The sequence below is a fragment of the Bos javanicus genome, chromosome 8 (genome assembly GCF_032452875.1).
Source record: "Bos javanicus breed banteng chromosome 8, ARS-OSU_banteng_1.0, whole genome shotgun sequence".
Taxonomy (NCBI): domain Eukaryota; kingdom Metazoa; phylum Chordata; class Mammalia; order Artiodactyla; family Bovidae; genus Bos; species Bos javanicus.
In genome coordinates, this window is record NC_083875.1 from 99,437,194 (window position 1) to 99,456,877 (window position 19,684).

At 47.0% G+C, this 19,684-nt stretch overlaps 1 protein-coding gene across 9 annotated transcripts in view; it reads right to left on the reverse strand.

The window, feature by feature from the left end:
- EPB41L4B (erythrocyte membrane protein band 4.1 like 4B) overlaps positions 1-19,684 on the reverse strand; it is a 138,541-nt gene that overhangs the window by 62,159 nt on the left and 56,698 nt on the right. For 8 of the 9 annotated variants that reach the window (XM_061426435.1, XM_061426436.1, XM_061426437.1 and 5 more), the window contains exons 8-15: positions 18,597-18,684; positions 18,351-18,439; positions 17,985-18,054; positions 17,722-17,891; positions 15,492-15,601; positions 13,205-13,235; positions 9,876-9,909; positions 5,932-5,996 (exon numbers count right to left, since the gene is read on the reverse strand). In XM_061426435.1, coding sequence (XP_061282419.1) covers positions 5,932-5,996; positions 9,876-9,909; positions 13,205-13,235; positions 15,492-15,601; positions 17,722-17,891; positions 17,985-18,054; positions 18,351-18,439; positions 18,597-18,684 — 657 coding nt within the window. Of the gene's footprint in view, positions 1-2,279; positions 4,106-5,931; positions 5,997-9,875; positions 9,910-13,204; positions 13,236-15,491; positions 15,602-17,721; positions 17,892-17,984; positions 18,055-18,350; positions 18,440-18,596; positions 18,685-19,684 lie in introns of those variants that run through there. The other variant, XM_061426444.1, reaches the window with a different exon arrangement.

Below are 19,684 nucleotides of genomic sequence, written 5' to 3' on the forward strand. Positions count from 1 at the left end.
TTCAACATCATCTAATAAGTCCCCTGTAGATGTGGATCAACAGGGTCCCAAGTGGTGGAATAGTTAGCAGTGAAAGGCCTTAAAGTACAGATGGGCAGACAGACTTCGGGGTCAGAATTGAGTGACCACCTCTCAGTTGTGTGACCACTGGCAAGTTGCTTGGTTAGACCTAAGCCTGAGCTTCCCCATGTGAAAAAAGAGTATCACAGAGCAGTCAGGAAGATCAAATGACGTGACATATGCAGAGTTTGAAGCACACACCTGGCTACTAGCCCCTGTATGTTTCTGGGGATCAGTGTCCACCTACCAGAGCTTCCAATATCACACGGCTAGACCGTCCTCTGTCCCACTCAACATTATAGCAATGCCTCCAATGAGAATACCATAGGTACACTGAATAATATTCATGGGAGGCAGATGAATCCAGAAGATACATGGTGGTCAAAGTCCTGTTCAAGGGACGATGCTCCCAGCTGGGTACGGTTGTTCAGATTTTTTCAGACCAGCTCAGAAGTGATGGATTCTTGCCTGTCATCTGGTGAGATGTTTCCTTTAGAATGAATGTAACATAATTCATCTCCTGAACAGACATTCATTGAGCACTTGCTATTCATCAGGCATCAGGGAACAAAGGAGAGTGTGACACAAAGCTTAGACCTAAGGAATGTACCACCTCCAAGATGAGATGAATAAGAGAGGCATAAAACAGTGAGTATATCATTGACATACTTGGAGCCGGGGGAAGTAGTAGAACAGAGCACAGCGCCTAGCTCAACTGCAGAGCTGGGTGGGGGCAGTCAGAGTCCCTGGGAGAAGACAGCGATCATGAGTAGAGGCTTAAGGGATGAGCAGGAGTTGGGCAAAGAGGATGGGAGTGACAGCATCCTCAGCAGAAGGAACAGCATTTGCAAAGGCACAGATGGGAGTAACAGCAGGGTATGGTGAATGCCAGGAACTGCAAGCAGTTTGGTGTTGTAGGAGTTTAAACAGGAGGGTGAGAAATGGGGGGAAATACCCTAGTTGGAGCAACAGGACAGGAACAGATAGCGGGGGAATTCCAGAGCAGGCCTTGGACTTCATCCTATGGGTGATGGAGAACCCTGGCAGATATCAAGCCTTGCAAGGATGCAATCAGATGGCGTTTTAGAAAGACCACTCCAGTGGTTGTGAGGAGGATGAGCTTGTCAGGTGATAGGAGTCAGGGAGATCAGGAAAAGGGTACCTCTCAGCCAGAAAGAAGATGCTGCTACAGACCACTGTTGATAGAGAGGAAATGTGGATTGACAGACAGATACTAAGAAGGCAAGCTGAACAGACCTGGGGACCGCCTGGACACACAGGGCAAAAGGGAGAAGAGTTGTATATGACATAAATTCTTATCCTGGGTAGGAAGAAGAGAGTCCAGGTGAAGTTACTTTTTTTTTTTCCCCAGTAAAATAGGATGACTTTAATTTTGACATGTGATGCTTGATATGTACAAGGATATACAGGTTGAAATGTCAGTATAAAAACTCACAAGAGTTGTCTGCATTACAGAGAATAGCTTCAGAGTCAACAGCACTTATAAAATCTTAACAAGATGAGAAGAGCGGGTAGACTGATAAGTGAGAAAAGCAGCGGGCAGAGGAAGAACCCCTGGAAAACACCAATCTTTCACAGGCAGACAGGCACAGAGGCTGGTACAAAGAAGAAAAAGTACAAGGGCTAGAGTCAGAAATCCCAGAAATCAAGGGACTAGCTTCAAGAAGCTGTGAATGAGTGATTACCATTGTCAGATGTAGTAGAGAAAGGTCTGTGAAGTTGAAGGATAAAAAGCACACACTTCCTTTAACAATTAGGAGGTCGTGTATGTATACTGGTTAGACCTCTTGGTTGCAAACAACTGAATCCACTCAAGTTACTTTAGGCAGAAAGGTATTTATTAGAGATTATCAGACAAGCATACACAATCTCCAGGAGGTCACAGACACAAGTGTGGAGGTCTCTGCCAGGATGAGCAGCTCACCCACCCTCCCCGTAGGACTGTTACAATGGAAACCCCCTGCCATCTGGGACCAGGTCATAGAAGCCCTCACCAGAGCTGCCCTGGATGAAGAAACACCTCGGCTACTGTGCCTACAAGTCATGCCACTCTTCCTAAGAGCAGTCTCATTCTAGGATGAGCTTGCTCCACACCACCTAACTCAATGTTCACGTCAGACTTCCAAAGTCCCATCACCTACCTCATCCACAAACGATACCTCTGTGCAGTGTCAAATGAAGATGGTGTCCAAAAAAAAAAAGAAGCAAGAATAGTCTTTATTGCTCAGAAACACAATTGGAAAAAGGTATCAATAAAATAAAAAGATTCAGAACACAATTACTTGTATGCAGCACAAACACTGAGGATCAAAAGGTCTGCTAAAGGAAACACGCGTAAACAAGGGCCTCGGGAGAGTTTACAGATGATGGGCTTGACCAGGCCGCGCCTGCAGTTGATTCTCTCCTTCTGGATAGACTTTCGTGGTAACCCCTCCAAAAAAGGTCAGATTTCGGCAATAAACTATCTCAAAGGATGGCAACACATCTTTAAAAAAAAAAAAAAAAGGCTTGAGAGGGCCAAATTACCGTTACATATATGAAAATGGCACAAGAATTGACTTCACAAAAATACTAAGAAAGGGTCTCGAGCCTACCTATCAAGAGGGAAAAAATGACTTACTTGGGAGCTTGGAATGGGGGGGAAATAAATATTTGGGTACAAGTTTTATTCTAAAAGACAACATACTGATTTCTGGTTCTACAAAAAGACTGTAGCAACACCTTCCTGTCCTCTTGCCCAGATGCTTTGGCACAACGTCATTAAAATTTTATATGCTTTAATTTGAGCCATCAATGGGTCTCAGATGCATGTTGCCTTATATACATATATATATATATATATTTTAAGCTTATTTATTTTAGCTTTTGGCCATGCCTCGAGGCAATGCAAGATCTTAGTTTCTCAACCAGGGATTGAACCCATGCCCCCTGCAATGGAAGCGTGGTGTCTTAACTGCTGGACTGCCAGGGAAGTCCCTGTAGGTTGCTTCTTAAGAAGTCTAGGATAAAAACCAACCCTCAAACTCTGCATATTCTGACAGTGTGTGTTCATAATTATGTCTTCTGAAATCATGCAAGTTAGCAGCACCGATCATTAAGACATTAAAAAATTATTCTTGTACTTGAGCAGTAACTTCTATAAAGACAAATGCTATGCGATTTATGATGAATAAAACTGCTAAAATTCAAAGTGGCTAAACTGCTTTAAGATAGGAAATTCAAAATCTCCCTGTGTTTATATAACCTCTAACATGTTACATACTTAATTTAGCTTCTGAAAGAGGTAATCCTCTGTTAGAGAAAGTCTGAATGTTATATGCTCAGCCTAAACATATTAAATGTTGACAAATCACAGAATTTTAGAGCTAGAGAAGACCTTGTGCTCATTTAGTCCAACCTGCTCTTTTCGGGCAGGGAAAACGAGGCCAACAGAGGGAAAATGGTTTGTCCAAGATCACACAATGACAGCAGCTGGGCCCCAGTGACCCCAATCCCCACTGCGGTACTACATGATACTCTCTCTACAGAGCAATCTTCCCAAGTTTTCCTGGGTTTATTTGGTCCCATTCATTAAATAACAAAGAAACATAAGGTACACGGCAATACAATAAACACAGACTTATACTCCAATTTTAAAATCAGAATATCAAAACGATTCCTGAGCCTTTAACTACCTTCATTTTATTGAGAATGCAGTCCACAGTGAGTTATGACTACCTATCGTGGTTACGTGCAAATATTTACACGGACACTGAAAACACCATTCAGAACTATTCCTCGGAGACACTGCTACAAACACGTCCATGTGATGCAAGGCACTTTCCATGGGATGGAATGAAACTATGATGGTGAATGGAAGTAAGACGCTTCAGTCTCTCAAAGCGCAGTCATGACTTTATCTCGATACATCATACTTTGCTTTCCTCCTAAGTTCTTCTGGTTCTGGTCGTGGACATAATCGAAATGGCTGTCATCTCCACTGGCTGACGCTTTCCAGTGCGGCCTGTCATCCTGAAAGGATGGCCTGTTTTGTTTGCAGAGGGAGCAGTTAGTGGCGGGGGTATGGAAGACAATCAGAGAATTGAGCGAAGCAACATAAGCACAAAGGAAACGGGCACGGGAAACCATGAACTACATGAATGCAGATGGTTTTCAGAAGAAACGCACAGATTCTCTACTTTCAAGTGTTTTTTTTAAGTTCAGACGGTCTGGTCCTCTATCAACTTCCAAGCTGAGAACAGCGCTGCCTGTGGCTGGGCCATCATCCCTCCAAGGGTGTCTAAGGATCTAGTCAGTCTGAGAAAAGCTAGGTGATGGTGAAAAAGGTTCCTTTTCTATGGGGATTCTCAGAGCTGTTGCCATGGGAACATACACCGTGAATGCCTTATTCAGCCTCTTCTAAAAGTGCTGGACCAAACATCATTCTCTTTTCAGGGAGAGTCTGATAAAATACCATATGCTGGGTCCCACCCTCAGAGATTCTGATGCCGGAGGTCTGGGGTGGGGCTGGAACTCTGCATGGTCAAGCTCCTGGGTGGCGCAGATGCTGCTGGGCATCAGGGCCACCTGCGAGCTGCACTGGGCCAGCCTTCCTGGCATTCCCAGCGAAGACTGCCTCGCAAGGAAACCAACGTGGTAAAACAGGCGAAAATCCGTGTTACGTTTTATAGGCATGAGGTTAAATTAAAAAGCATTTATATGAATCTCTTCCATGCCTCATGTCTGGAAAAGAAATGGTCTCTGCAATACAGAAACTTTTAGAGGTATTAGTTCACTAGTCTAACTTGCTTTTCAATGTTCCATGGACATCAAGTGCTTATGATCCAACCGCACTGTCGTCCTACAGGATCCGCAACAGACGGGGTAAGAAAGATCAAGGACTAACTGCTCTCCTTGGCCTTGTTCTGAATGGAGGTTTCCCCATCACTCCGTTCACCATACTTTCTCAAGGAGCCAGGCTCGCAATCTCACTAAGAAATAACTTTATACAAACTGAATTCGCCAACTATGTTTCTGAAAGAGCTTCACACACAAACACCCATTAAGACTGATCTGAAATTCAAATCTTAAAAGGAACGTTTGCTTTTATGAAGCTGGCATTAAAAAAAAAAAAACCCAAGCTTAATCATAAATACAACAAAGCAGATGCCAGTTTATCTGGGAAGGACCACGGTCGGTTAGGACACAGGTGGGCAAACACGACCCTCAGCCTAAACCCCACTGTCTGTTTTCATAAATAAGCTTTCCAGAACACAGACAGGCCCATTCACTTCTGTATCCTTTGCGGCTGCTTTCAAGCTATTCAGTACAATAACAGGGTTGAGTAGTTGTGATAGAGATCACAAAGCTGAAAATACTGACCATCTGGACCTTTACAGAAAAGTTTACTGACCCCAAGGTTTAGAAAAAAAATTCACCATCACAGAAAGCAACCCTCTACTTCATCCTTTGTGGAAAAAAAAAAATCCTTTCAAAAAAGTCCCACAACAAAAATCCCTGAGCTTTAATCTGTCCTGAATTCTCAGGACAGAAAAATGTTACTTAAACTCTAAGCAACATTTCAAACAGAAAACCAAATCCCAAATACCTGAGGTTAGACTGACTAAAACAAAACAAAACCAAAAAAATCCCCTCCCAGTTCATTTTATTTCATCAAGCATAAGTTTAGTAAATCTAGATCCATTACTGGCTTCTTTTGCTTTGCAAATTACTCATCTCTTCCAGGACAAGACAACTCTTTTAACAGTGGTTTCTGATGCAGAATTTCAATTCACCACAGAGTAGGAAAGGAGAGCTTGGAAAAGGACAGTAGAAGTAGAAAAGGACAGCTCTGGGAGCTCAGGTACTTACCTTACGTTGGGAGAGTGGGGGTGCCACCGAGGTTGGCCGGGGTGGAGATTGGGATGATACTGAGGCTAGAAATAAAATACCAAACTGGATTACTCGATGCCCTTTTGGTTTCAACGGTCTTCACTGGCTGTGGATGGAGAGGCTCTCACTGGTGCCTGGCTAGGGGAGTGGAAGTTTCCCAGGATATCAAGTTTCCCCCATGACAAAGGTTGGGGGCTGCCCTCTAAGAAGGTGGAAAGCATCTGCCTTGAAAGGGTGCCCCAGAGCACCCGGGGCCGGGCAGCATTCATCTCTCCCGAGGGAGCCGAAGGAAAGGGCCAGAGAATCGGGGAGAATGGGGGTAATTTATTCTTTAGAAAAAATTTCTGCCATGGCTGAAAAGGACGACAACTGTGTATAAACAGTCACACTGCAAACAGGACTGGACAGGGGACGACGCCAAGGGAGCAGAACTGTGCGCGAACTCTTTCTCTCATTTAAATACTTTTCCATCAGGTGATCCAAAAGTAAACATCCCCCGGAAACAAACAAAACCACAAACCATCTAGATCCTGATAAAACAGAGAGAGAGACGTAGTTTGCCCATTTTAACATGAAAAAAAAAAAAAAAGGACCCAGACGGGTGACTCACAAAAATGGCCAGGGGTCAAAACAAGGCAGGCTTGGGTGGGTGGCAGGCTGCCTGCAGCTCCACTTCTGGCCTGCAGGGGGCAGCAGCCATAGACACTGCCAGAAGTCCTGGGACTTCGCAAGCCTAAACTTTCTATGGGGCAGATGAGGCTTTCCTGACATTGAAGTCACTACAGTCTAGCCACTATTATTCTTTTCATCATTTCTTCCCCTTCTTCCTCCCTGATGTTTCTGTTAATAAGAAGGAGTCCATTTTCTATTATGGAAAATTCTCAGCCATTCTGTTCATTCAGGGTCTCTGGACCTAAGATGCCCTCCTGGCCTACTGTGTATTCAGCGGCCTCTCTACTTCAAAGATTCGGTCAGCAAGACCGCAGCCACCAAAGGACATCCTACGGGAAAGTGGAATCTGGAGGAAAATCTCAGTAGCAGAGTCTGAAAGCTGACCAGGGCTTCAGAATCTCCTGGAAATCATCTCTGCACATGTCTCTCTTTTAGGGGCTGCAGAAGACCAGAGAAGTGATAGATGACTCGCCCAGAGCTGGGCAGTTTCAGGTGTTTCAATCACACAGCTAGGCTCCAAATGAGGCTCTGCCAACTGGGTCTGCAACAAGAGACTAAGCTAGACTAGAAATGGATCTTCTAACACCTCGTCTTCAAACACAACCAAGTCAGATGCACTGGAGAGAGGTGGTCACCCTATCCATAAAGCCCTGGAAGAAGGATATTCCAGAACCTTCCTTGTTCTCCTTCAGAAAATTATATACCCTCTAAAGCTGTCCACCTGATGCGAAGAGCTGACTCATTGGAAAAGACCCTGATGCTGTGAAAGATTGAAGGCGAGAGGAGAAGGGGACGACAGAGGATGAGATGGTTTGATGGCATCACCGACTCAACGGACATGAGTTTGAGTAAACTCCGGGAGTTGGTGATGGACAGGGAAGCCTGGCGTGCTGCAGTACATGGGGTCACAAAGAGTCGGACATGACTGAGCAACTGAGATGAACTGAAAGCTGTCAAGGAGCATTTTTTAAAGTTAATCCACATGGTTCTTAACCAGGGCAATTATGCCCCCCTGGGGACAACTGTAAGGAGGTATGTGCAGTTTTGCTTATCATAACGACTGGAGGGTTACCCATAACTCATTGGCAGAGAAGAGGGAAGCTCAACCTCCTGGAAGTCTAAGGACAGTCCCAAGCAGTGAAGAACTGTTCCTCCCCAAATGCCAAGAGCCCTCTCATTGAGAGCACAGCAATCCATCGTCCGCATTTGGCTCGGCTTGCTGAGCTCAGAGTAACAACAAGGCTACAACACTGTCCTCCTGGAAGCCCTTCTCAGCACTGAGATGCTTATCTGCCCACTTCTCAGGGTGTTCTCTGCCGACTCAATTTATTCCCAACACAGCACCTGTAAGGCTGGCAAGGGGAAAGGGCCAGTGGTTGCCAAAGATGTTAAGAGATGAATACCATCCGGGTAACGGTTTTCATGGATTTGATCTCAATGAACAACTGCCTTGACGTTCACTAAGAGCAGAGAATGCAGAGAAAGGGCGCACCTGTGAGGTTGCCAGGGCAGAGGCAGCGCTAAGTCGGAAATGCTTTGCTTTGCTTATTTTTATCTTTTTCTCTACTTCAAGCACTAGTGACCCATTGACAACATTCTAGCCACTCACACCTGAAAGTCCCAAAAAAAAATTATCTGTAACTAAGAAGAACCAAGAACCCAAAGAAGTCAAGAAGATTGGGAAACCTGGCCTTTGCACTACCAGATACAAAGCACTTTTTACACTTATTCACAATAACTCAGAAGTCACATCCAGGTTCTGCACGCAAGGAAAAAAGATTTCATGTACAGAAGACAGTAGCATAAAATTCTGAAACATCATTTGGCGGTCTCACGAAGATAATGTACACTGGACTGGGATCTCAGTCCCATCTAAGGAATTAATTAATCTACAGTAACGAAAGATCCAGAAAGAGACTGATTAAAATAAGGCTCCAAAGTGAACTCATCATGGAGTATTTAATTACTTGTGACATTCAAAACCAGACTGGTGACAGGACACAGAAACCCAGGAGAGGAGTGTCCCTTGGACATTCACACCTGCCCAGGACAAGAAAATTGGCCCCACATTAGGGGGTCATCAGACATGGGTGCTGCCTCTCGATCCAAGACAACCAAGGAAGCCAGGAACGCACCATCAGCTCAGGGTCCTTGCCTGGTCACTCATGAGAACCACCTTCAAGGCCCTGACGCTTGCCAATACCAGATCCTGCCCACCCTAGAGTTTCAGATTCAACCAGTCCAGGGTGAGCCCCAAGCACCAGTTAGTTTTTTAAAGCTTGCCAGATGGTTTGAACGTGCAGCGCGGCTGCACGATTTCCAATGAGGGGCTCAGAGAAGGCTCTTTGAAGGTGATGGTTTCCCAGCAGATGAGCGCAGGTGAAGGAATAGTGGGAAAAAATTATGGGGCAAAGATGATGTGATTCTCTAAGACCTGAACCCATGCTGTATCCTAAGGAGCAGAGACAATACATACAAAAGTTAAGCTGGACCCAGGTTGCGGAAGGCTGTGACCAACCAGTGAGAGCTACCCATGGGCCGTGGCTGACGGGCAGGCACGGGGTTCGGGCCAGCAGCCATGGAAACCCACCTTTGCTCCTTCTGCAGGTAACAGGCCTAGCACGGTGCTTATAAAGCAGGTTCTAGAAACTACCACTCCACGAATGGTAATGGACCCACCACCAATAGAAAGTGGTGGAGAAGACTAGCTGTTTTTATGGGGGTTGGGGGGGGGCGCTGTCCAATAGTCAAATGATTTGGGGAAACCCTAGATTTAAAAAAAAAAAAACAAACGTGTCTTCCTTGAAGGACTTCTTGGTACTTTTGACACCCCAAAGGGCACTGGAAGATCCAAGAAGAGAATGAAGGACGAAGCATTTCCCAAATGTGTGACCACATCCTTTCCTGGAGGCGCATCTCCAGGGACTCATGTTCCCTGGGCCTAGAACACGTGGACAACAGCTGCCTCCCGGGAGGACCCGAGAGGCTGTGTCTGACCACCCAGAAAGTTTGGACGTATGTCCCTTTTTCTTGCCAGCGGACAAGGTAAAGAAAAACAGGCAGCTCAGAAAACCAAGAAGAAGGAGGGGTTGGAGAGAAGGTTCTCCTCTTACTGTTTTCTCAAAAAAAAAAAAAAAACACATATTGCTGTTATTTCTTCAAAACCTGGTTACAAGCATAATGACTGCTCAGTGTGGAGAATTTAGACACTAAGAAATATGACATGAAAACCTTTAAAAGCAATAGCTCACCTGGTAATTATGGACTTCAGGATTTGTTTTAGAGCTAAAAAAAGAAAAAGAAAAATTGTAATAGCCTGTAAAGCAGATTGATTACTGATTTATTTAACAGCTATAAACTAATTTAGGATGCTGGCTACTCTGTTAGCAACTTTTACAAATCCTATTTCTTTTTGGTTACCAGCAGTTTAACTGAGTACATAATTGGGGAAACTAAATAGCAGCTCTCATTAGTCACTTAAAGCTCACAAATTTTAAAAAAGCTCACAAATAAAAATATCTAGGTAAGATCCCAGAATCCCAGTTGTGATGTTACATTTTGGAGGTAAAAAAGAGGTCCTTTCACAGTTGGGCAAACCAAGTAACTTTAGCGCCCGTTTCAGGTTGCCCTGGCATCGCTGGGTGGCCCATGGTATCAGGCAGCTCCAGTGATGCCCAGGGCTTTCTCCAGTTGACAGAAGAGTCGCGGGTCCCCTCTGAGCATCCACCACCACGGGCCCCACTTCTCTCAACAAGGCAGCCATGACATGGCCACCACTCTGGAAGGTTCGTTCCATATAAGGTTCTGTCCTGGGAACTTCACATCTTGTCATTTAATCCACACAGCAAGGCTATGAGGTGCATACATGTTACCACCTCATTTTATAGATAAAGGAATGGTTGTCTAACAGAGGATTTAAAACACTTGCTGGCTAGTCCACTGCAGAGACATTCTTTGCATAATCTCTAGGCCCCTTTTCTGCTAAGCCACCCTGGCTCTCTGAGAACCTGAGGAAAGCTTCCAGGCTCCTCATGCACGATCCTATGTTGACGGAATCTGAAGTCTAACCACTCTGGTCGGAAGTATGGACAGAGACAGCTGGTGTGAAACACAACGCTTGGCCAGAGAAACCACAAACCAACCCAAGCACAGCCATCGGGCTACGCTGCTAGGGTGGCATGTTCAAAATCAAGGTTTCTCCAGCAATGAGAAGGAAACCCATCATGGCTATGAGTCTTGCTTGAGGTCCAAATAGTCCTGGGCTCCAGTTTTCAGAGAGGGCAGTGCACAGCGCCAGGCTCTAGGCCAGATTCACCCCCTGCTGCCCTTCCCTAGGAGGGCTAAGTGTGTGCAAGATGCCGTACTCCTGACATTACCTCGGTCCTCAGAGCTCAATTGTATCCCCAGCTCCCACAGCACTCCTCCCCACCCCAGGATCCCACAGGCTGTGAAGAGCAATTGAACAGCTGCGAACAGTGGTTATTAGCTCATTTGTTCCTAAAGGGTATATTTACTGGGGTTGGTTTTTTCCCTTGGTGGAGTTGTTTTTTTTTTCTTTTAGCTTGTTGTACTTCCTGATATATATAATCTCTACTAGATGCTATGAGGAAAATGTAATTTTATTAGGGAAAAACAAACAAAACAATCACTTCCTGAGCGAGCAAAGGAAAGAAACATAAGTCATAAGCCCCTGAAAATGAAAAGCAAGACACACACTAGCCACCACAGGGATCCTGGAAACACAGCAAGCTTGTGGGCCTAAAACTAACCCACGTGGGATCCCTGAGCTCTCCTCTTATTCTCGAGGTCCAAGCCTGGTGTGGAGCAGTTCAACAGGCCCCTCGGGGCCTTCGTGAGATGCTGGGAACTGAACCCAGACACAGGAGTCAGACACCTGATGCCCAGCCGAACGAACGGCACCGCAGGCAGCGTGTGCAATCAGAGATGCAAAGCTGAGTTTTCCAGCTGTGTTAACACAAGGGCCAGCTACGTTCTCCAAAATCTTGGGGTCCCTGAGGTGTCTTGAGGCTGCCTGGGTGTGGGGTGGGGTGATGAGCAGCAGTTGCCAGCCCTGCCTTCGGGTCCCAGCTCAGCAGCATCCAGAATAACGCCAACTGGTCTGTTCTCTGTCCTGGAAAACCTTCCACGGCAGGTTTCCCCTAGGGGGCCAAAGCCAGAGGCTAAAGAAGTTTGAAAAATACTTAATCGAGCCCAACCTCTTTGTTTTCAGATGAGAAAAAGGAATGCCCAGAGCTGGTTAGTGCACCACTGGGGCTGGGCAAGAGGCCTCCCAACGTCTCATCACCAGCCCGCTCCTCCGCACGCTCCGTCAACTGCCCAGGGTGCACAGCGCCCCAGAGCTGTGCTGACCTCAAAGACCACCCTCTCCAGCAGCCTGAGCCCTATGCCTGGGATGGCCAGAGACTTCCTAAACAGGACCACCAGTGGCTGAAGCTTGGACCCAGGGGCGGAAACAATTATAGTCTGGGGTTCTCTAACATAATAGCTGTCCACCAACAATTATAGTCTGGGGTTCTCTAACATAATAGCTGTCCACCAACAATTATAGTCTGGGGTTCTCTAACATAATAGCTGTCCACCAACATTTATAGTCTGGGGTTCTCTAACATAATAGCTGTCCACCAAACATCCAAGCTCACATAAGAAAGCAATTGTTTCAGGGAGAGAAAGGCACATACCAGGTGGGACAGACTGGGACCTAGATTCCCCCGGGAGCTTTAAAACCACAGATGCCCGGTCCCCACCCCCAGAGACTGATTAGCCTGGGGTGCGGCCTGGCCGAGGCTGTCACCAGCTCAGCAGGTGATTTCAATGTACAGGAAAGATGTAGGCCACCTGTGTGGTGGGGGCGGGGCGGCAAACCACGCCCCACAGGCCAAGCCTGGCCCACCTGCTTTTGTGAGTAAAATTTAATTGGAACACAGTCCCGGTTATTCACTGACATCCTGTCCGTGTTGCTTTCATGCTCTAAGGACAGAGCAGAGTGGTCCTGAGACAGACAGCAGAGCCTACAACATCTAAAATGTTTACTACCTGGCACTTGACAGAAAAAGTTCACTGACATCTGTGCTAGAGACTTTCAGTCTCATGACGAGTTCTCTTCCTGCAGGAATGTCACTGGGTGTCTGATAAAGGTCTTCCACGTGGTCTGACATAAAACCCACATGTCACTGAGCGAACCCAGCTTTTCTCCGGGAGCTTCGGCTTTTCCATAGCATGGCCCCTCTTTCCCACCACCGCCTGCAGAGCCGTTAGCACACCCTGTCTGTCCCACAGACGCCGATCACCTTCGTCACCACTGTTACAATACCCAGAGCACAAAGCCACTCAAGCAAAGCAGCTGTGCTTTCCAAAGTAACAAACTATCTTGGAACGTTCTATTGTGTACTTGTTGAAAGCCAGGTGGACCATAGAGCCTGGCAGCAGAAAAAGGGGGTGGGGGTTGGGACCATCAAGGGCCTCACTTCATGATTTAATTGTATTAAGGATAAACATCACCACTGCAAATAAATACAATAATTCGACAGCAGAGCTGTCCCCAGACTCTGCGGGCACTTACCAGAACTGAGCTGCTATCACTGGGTTACTTGCTTTAAAGGAAAAACAGAAAAAATAAGACATTTTAGAGAGCTTGACCACTTTGGACCACTTTTTACCAATGACTGGGGAAGAGACTTCCATGATCTCAGAGCAGTCCTGATCCCAGGAGGCAGACTCTTCATCCTGGTTACTTCTCCTTTCTGGAGAAAACATACATCACCTTCTTTCTGGGCCCCTCCCTCTGATTCACTCTGAAAATGATCGCTGAGCTAGTTCTCAGGACCAGGAGCCCTAGGATGCAGAGACGAGACAGTCCCTGCTCTCAAGGAGCTCACAGTCTTCTTACAGATAGAGACTGCATCGGGAGACACTACAAATGGAAATACAAGCATGAGCCTGTGCAGGGGAGCTCAGGGCAGACGCCTCCAACCCAGCCCGGGTGTGAGTCTGGAGAAGGATCATAGACAGAGATAGATCTTGTGTATCTAGACTCCATTTTGTTGTGTGAAAATGGGAGCACGGAAAATTGTTACATGTTTCCTGAAGAGGCCAGAACTCTGCCTGGAGAAAATGCCAGGAAAATAAAGGAGGAAAAGAGATTGAAGACCAGGAAGGGAAGTCGAGGAGAAGCACAGAACCATGGAGTCAAGGCCCCTCCCGACTGCAGCAGCCACAGCCTTTGTGTCTGCACACCTCCAGCGACTCACTCTCTAAAGAGGGAGCACTATCTCTGGCCGGCCACATCAGAAAGTTCTTCCTTATACCGGGGTGTTTCTGGGCAGCTTTGAACCAGTTGGCTATAAGCACAGTGCTCGCCAGGGAGGTGAACACAGCTCTTGGGACAGAGCATGCTCTCGTCTCTCTCCCCACCCCATCACCCGTCACTCCCAGCTCCTGCAATCAATCACCCTTCATGGATCCACCACCCTCCCTGGACACACCCCCACCCTCTCAACCTCTGGCCTTTCTTGAAAGTGAGGCCACATTCCCTGGGCTCTGGGGATTTTCCCCCCAGAGAAGCAGCCAAGAATGTCTTTAGAGAGTTTCTGGTCACCAAACTACTGCACCGTTGGTTTACAAAAGAAGGAAACTGCGGGGAACGCAAGGTTAAAGATTCTAGAATGGGAAAGCATAGGCGCCAGGTCCCCCAAAGGCCCGAGTTATACAATAAAAATATATGGAATGGCCACTACACTGATATCCAAGCAGGGGACAAGGGAGGGGTAGGGAGAGTGCAAAGGTTCTGCTATAAAAGAACAAGCATCTTAGTGCTAAACTCGAGGTCCTAAATGAAGGAGCAAGCAAGTACGGGCACGGAGAGCTAGGCTTTGGGACTGTAAACAATCCTGGACTGCTCATCTTCTGACTGTACCTGTAGTGGATACTAGGCCCATACACGTGCGTGGCCACAGTAGTAAACGACAGACCAAGCTCAGGGAAGGGAGGAGTAGGGCCCACATCCCGGGGTCTGGCTAAATTCAAGGGCAGGGAATGTCTGGATTGACTGTGGGCCCTGAGTCCAGTATATAAGAGTTCTGGTTCTCCTCTTACAGAGTCAGAACTCTGGTTAGCACGAGACTGATGTCCCCACGTGAAACTGGAAGATGGAAGACAGGACTTCCCGGGTGGTCCAGTGGTTAAGAATTGGCCTGCCAACGCAGAGGACATGGGTTTGACCCCTGGTCTGGGAAGATTCCACATGCTACGGTGCAACTAAATCTGTGTGCCACAAGTACTGAAGCCCACGTGTCCCAGAGCCCTGCTTCACCAGAGCAACGAGAAGCCCACCCACCACAACTACAGAGTAGCCCCCACTTGCTCTAACTAGAGAAAGCATGAGCACAGCAATGAAGGCCCAGCACAGCCAAAAATAAATAAGTAAAATAGATTTAAACCGAAAAAACCACCACCAAAAAACCCAAACACAGAAAAAGATAAACTGGAATATGGAGGAGAGATAGGGACAGTTTTTCCCTCAGAGACACATCATCATCTTCCACAGGCAAGAAACAAGTTCACCAATGACATCTCTGAGGTCCCAGGTCCCAAAGAAGCAAACAGGCGCAAGAAAGGAAATATGGAAAAGGGAGAGGAGATGAACGCACCCAGTGGGAAAGACTGAAGGCAGATGGATGGTGAGAGGAGCTTGATTCCCACCAAGAGAATCCCACTGGGGTTTTGCTGAAAGATTCATCGTGACAGAGAACAATAAACAGTTCCTCCAAAAACTGCTTCACCAAACTCCTTGGGGCTTAACCAACTAAACCATGACATAAAATTCCAAAACAGAATGCAAATCACACCACCTTTGAACGTCGAATGTCTTCGGGATGGATAGCGTTTACTAGGCTTTCTCTCGAAGGTGCTGGTTCTTCGTAACCTGGCGCCATGTGTCGCTTGATATTCCGTCCGCCCACTGGAAAGCAAACATTTCACGGCATGCTACCAAAATCGGAATGTCGGTACAGTGTATGTATTTGGAAGTGAATTTTTATATTCAAGAGCTCCAGTGTAAATTTCAACTTATCTCGAACTCGTTTGGTAAAGACACACGGTAAATTTAGCTGTTTGGAAATAAAATCGCCATTGCCAAATCCAGGCTGTATTCTGTATCTACCAAAGGACAAACCTACAATTTAGGGACCAGCCACTTGACCATACAAACCAAGGAGGTCCAAGTATCTGGAACGTTTGAGTAAGAGAACACCAAATTGCACATAAAATAACCTTTCATAAAACATATTAGGTAGATGTTCAACTCTTTTAAAAGGCTGTTATCAGTGACCACTTAAACTAAACCATGGCTTTCCTTGCTATGCCCAGGAAAACACTGCTGCTTTCAGCAAGGCTCTCAATCACCCTGACGCCCAGCTGCAGCTTCCAGGCGGCAATGCTGTCTTTGTCTGATCTATCACTGCTTCATTCCAGCCATCCTTGGTTTACAATTTATCACCTGGAAGGAGGCACTTGCCACCTGCTCTAACTGCCTCCCAGGGGCAACCTCATCTCCAAACTCCCTTCCATCTCATGTCTCTTTTTAAAGAGCACAAGGGAACCTGGGCTAGGCCAAGCCCCACGGGAGTGTCCTCCCGGGATAGAAGCCTGTCTGGGCAACTTCTACAGTCCCCTGCTCATTTCAACAACAGCAGACTTCAGAACACCATGCAATGTCTCTGCCAGGCTTTGCGGTCATGACATCTCCGACCCTCCACAGGACCCATGATTTGAGTATTTCTCAGCAAGGACTTAGTACCCCCACTCCCCTCTGCAGCATTTAAAAATACATTCAAACAAAGTAATTCTTTAAACACAAGTGCACAGTCATTTCTGTGCACAGCCAAAGAATCTGAAATGAACAAATCCTCTGGCATTTTAAATAGAGTTCAAGGACATGCCATGTGTGGGAAGAGGTTATGAAACCATGTGAAGTTTCAGATCTTGTAACTGCAATTCCTAGATCTGTAAACACGCCTCAGAAATCAACCCTGGGAGTGTATTTAAAATGGACATTTTCAGGTTTTATTCATACGGGCACATGTGTGCAGCCACAGACTCTAATTACAAAAGTCTTAGCTGGGGTCCTAAATCCTCATTTTTAACAAACACCCAGGGAATCCTCGTGCACTTTAACAGACATGGTCTTAGAATCACAAGTAAAAACATATCAGAATAAATTCTCTTTCTCCAGAGTCTTTTCAAATACTCCTGAGCCCGTCTGGGTCATTCACACAAACGGTGACATCCGCTCTTATTCCTCCTGCTGCTGCTGCTAAGTCGCTTCAGTCGTGTCCGACTCTGTGCGACCCCAGAGAAGGCAGCGCACCAGGCTCCCCTGTCCCTGGGATTCTCCAGGCAAGAACACTGGAGTGGGTTGCCATTTCCTTCTCCTAACTGTCACCAAATACCTTGATGTTGGCATGTGACAGGCCATAGAGCAGTGGTTAAAATATAAGACAAAGGACCCTGACTGCCTGGGGTTGAGGCTCAGCACTAGCACTGACTGACGGTGGCCCTGGGCGGACTATCTACACGCCGGCACTAGTTCCCTTATTCGCAAAATGTGCATAATCTGAGGACCCATCTTATTACGGCCACAGGGAGGATTCCCCAGTTGGTATGTGAAAAGCTCCAGTGCTGGGTGGTTGATGGGGCTTTCTGAAATGATGCTCCTGTTCTGCCTACAAGGGTACCGCCCAGTGTGGCCGCCACCCGCTTTCATTTGCACCGGGCTCCTGAAGCCTGGTTAGTGAGACTAAGGAACCACATTTTAACATGTATTTAACATTAATTAAATAGCCACCTGTAGCTCGTGTCTACTGAATTAGACAGCATGGTTCCAGCTGAATGTCAGTGGTTAAGCATTTTGTGATTATTAGTCTCATTTTATCAAGCAGGATAGGTAGGCTGAAAGAGCTCAGATGTTAAGAAAGAAGCTGGAGCGTGAGGTCCAATGCAAGTCCCCGAATGCACATCCACGGCTCCTTTTCCCCAGAACATCGCCGCTGCCCTCCTTCGAGCTGTAAAAATGGCGCCTACCTGAACCGGAAGCGAGAGCCCAGCCGGATGAAGTCCGACCTGTTGGACTTGCTGTTTCCCGGCGTCCGCAGCCGGAAGAAGGCGTGATGCTCCACGGCGCACTTCCACAGGTGCTTGCAGGTCCGGGCGCTGTCCAGGCGGAACACGAACGTGTGCTCCTGCTCGCGGCCCTCGGAGGGGAAGTGTGGGTTCCGGTTACGCGGGGCTGGTGACACCGATGCAGGGTCACTCCCGGCGAAGAGGAGGGACGGGGCAAGGCTTACCTGATCGTCATCCTCCACCACCACCAGCGTCAGTTTGCTCTTTTTAAAATCCATTTTGGTAATTTTCGGCCTGGCCAGAGAGAAAGCATTTTAAAAGCGCAGTCTGCAGGAGCAACCATCTACACATTACATAGCCCTTTCCTCTCTACCGGTTACGCTTTGATTTGCTTAAGAAATCATTCATTCAGGTAAGTGTGATTATTCAGAAGCGCCACTTCCATTGTCAGACACCCACACACGCAAGGGTCTGTGTGTTTTTAAAACGAATCTGGGTGTTGCCAGTATCCCTCGATCATCATCCCTCACATAGAATTCCACCACAAAAGAGGAAAAAGACATTTTTAATATAGGACAAAACTAAATTACCAAAAGAATAAGCCTATTTTGTTAGCTCCTTCAAAGATTAATATGCCTGTCGGGGTCAGTCCAAGAGAATATTCACAGCCATCTCTTCCCTACAAACAAACGAAGGCACAGTCGGTAGAAGGTTCTAACAGGTGGTCACAGAGCAGAATGCAAAACAGTTCTTCACCGCGTTACTTTGTTTGCACATTGTTTACACATTTTTCCCATCACGGGGAACCCCAGTTACTTAAATGGCACAGTTCTTACCCTGACAACGTGCATGTCTACCCCATACATTTCCAGCCACTTCGCTTTATTCAGATAGGAGAGTTCCGCCTGGGCAGGGCTCTTTCCCCTTAGAGAAACCAACAAGACACGTGTGAACTGCCATGTGGACACCCACAGGAGTCTGCAGGGCATGGCCACTCTGAGGGTGCTTGGGGCAATTAAAGGGACGAGGGGTACCATCTACATTAACATGACACAACCTCCAACGACAGACTGCTAACAGAACGAGGACAGAGCAGGGCTTACGATATGAACGCTTGAGGAAGCACTTGTGTGTGTGTAGATACGTGCACATGTGTGCAAAGGAGAAAGGCTGAGTATACACAGCTGACTGCTCAGAGCATCCTCCTGCAGGGCAGAGAGTAGGGTGGGGCGTATGGGGAGTGGGGTGTGGCAAGATCCTATACCCACACTTTTCTACGTTGTTTCAGTGGGGTACAAGAATGTGCTGATGTCACATGCCATTTTCAAGAGTCAGAATGGCTGCGGGACACCGTGAGACCATGGTAAGTCTCTGAGTCCAGGAGTGACTCGGCACGGGCAGTGTTTGGGGAAGATGGGCAGGCAGTAGGAAAGGCAGCGGGCCTGTTCTCCAGGCATAAAACTGCCAGGCTAGGGTGACTGAGGGGGAAAAGGGGACAAAGCAAAGGATAAATGACAGGGCTGGATTTAGCTGTGGGGACCACGTGTCCTGAAATGTAACTCTGTACAACACATGATCTAAGATTTGAGTGTCCCCGTAAGGGACCACAGGACACATTTCTTTAGGATTATGGCCTTGAAGTTCAGGACATGCGCACAGCCCCTGGTATGCAGACTGGCTGGATCCAGGCAGCAACCCCCTGGCTTGTTCAGGAGGCTGGGCTAGTGGCCCTGGTTATTCGATGAGCAAATCAGGACCAGGCCCTGCATTTCTGAGAGGACCCAGAATGTGGTTTGGTTTTTACTGTACAGCTCGGGAAAGAGAGATGTCCTGTGAGCCTTTGGAAAAGCAGGGCTGAAGCACAGCAGAGAAAGCAGTGAAGAGCTGGAGCTGTTTCAGTCATTAGTAGAGCCACTCCACCAGC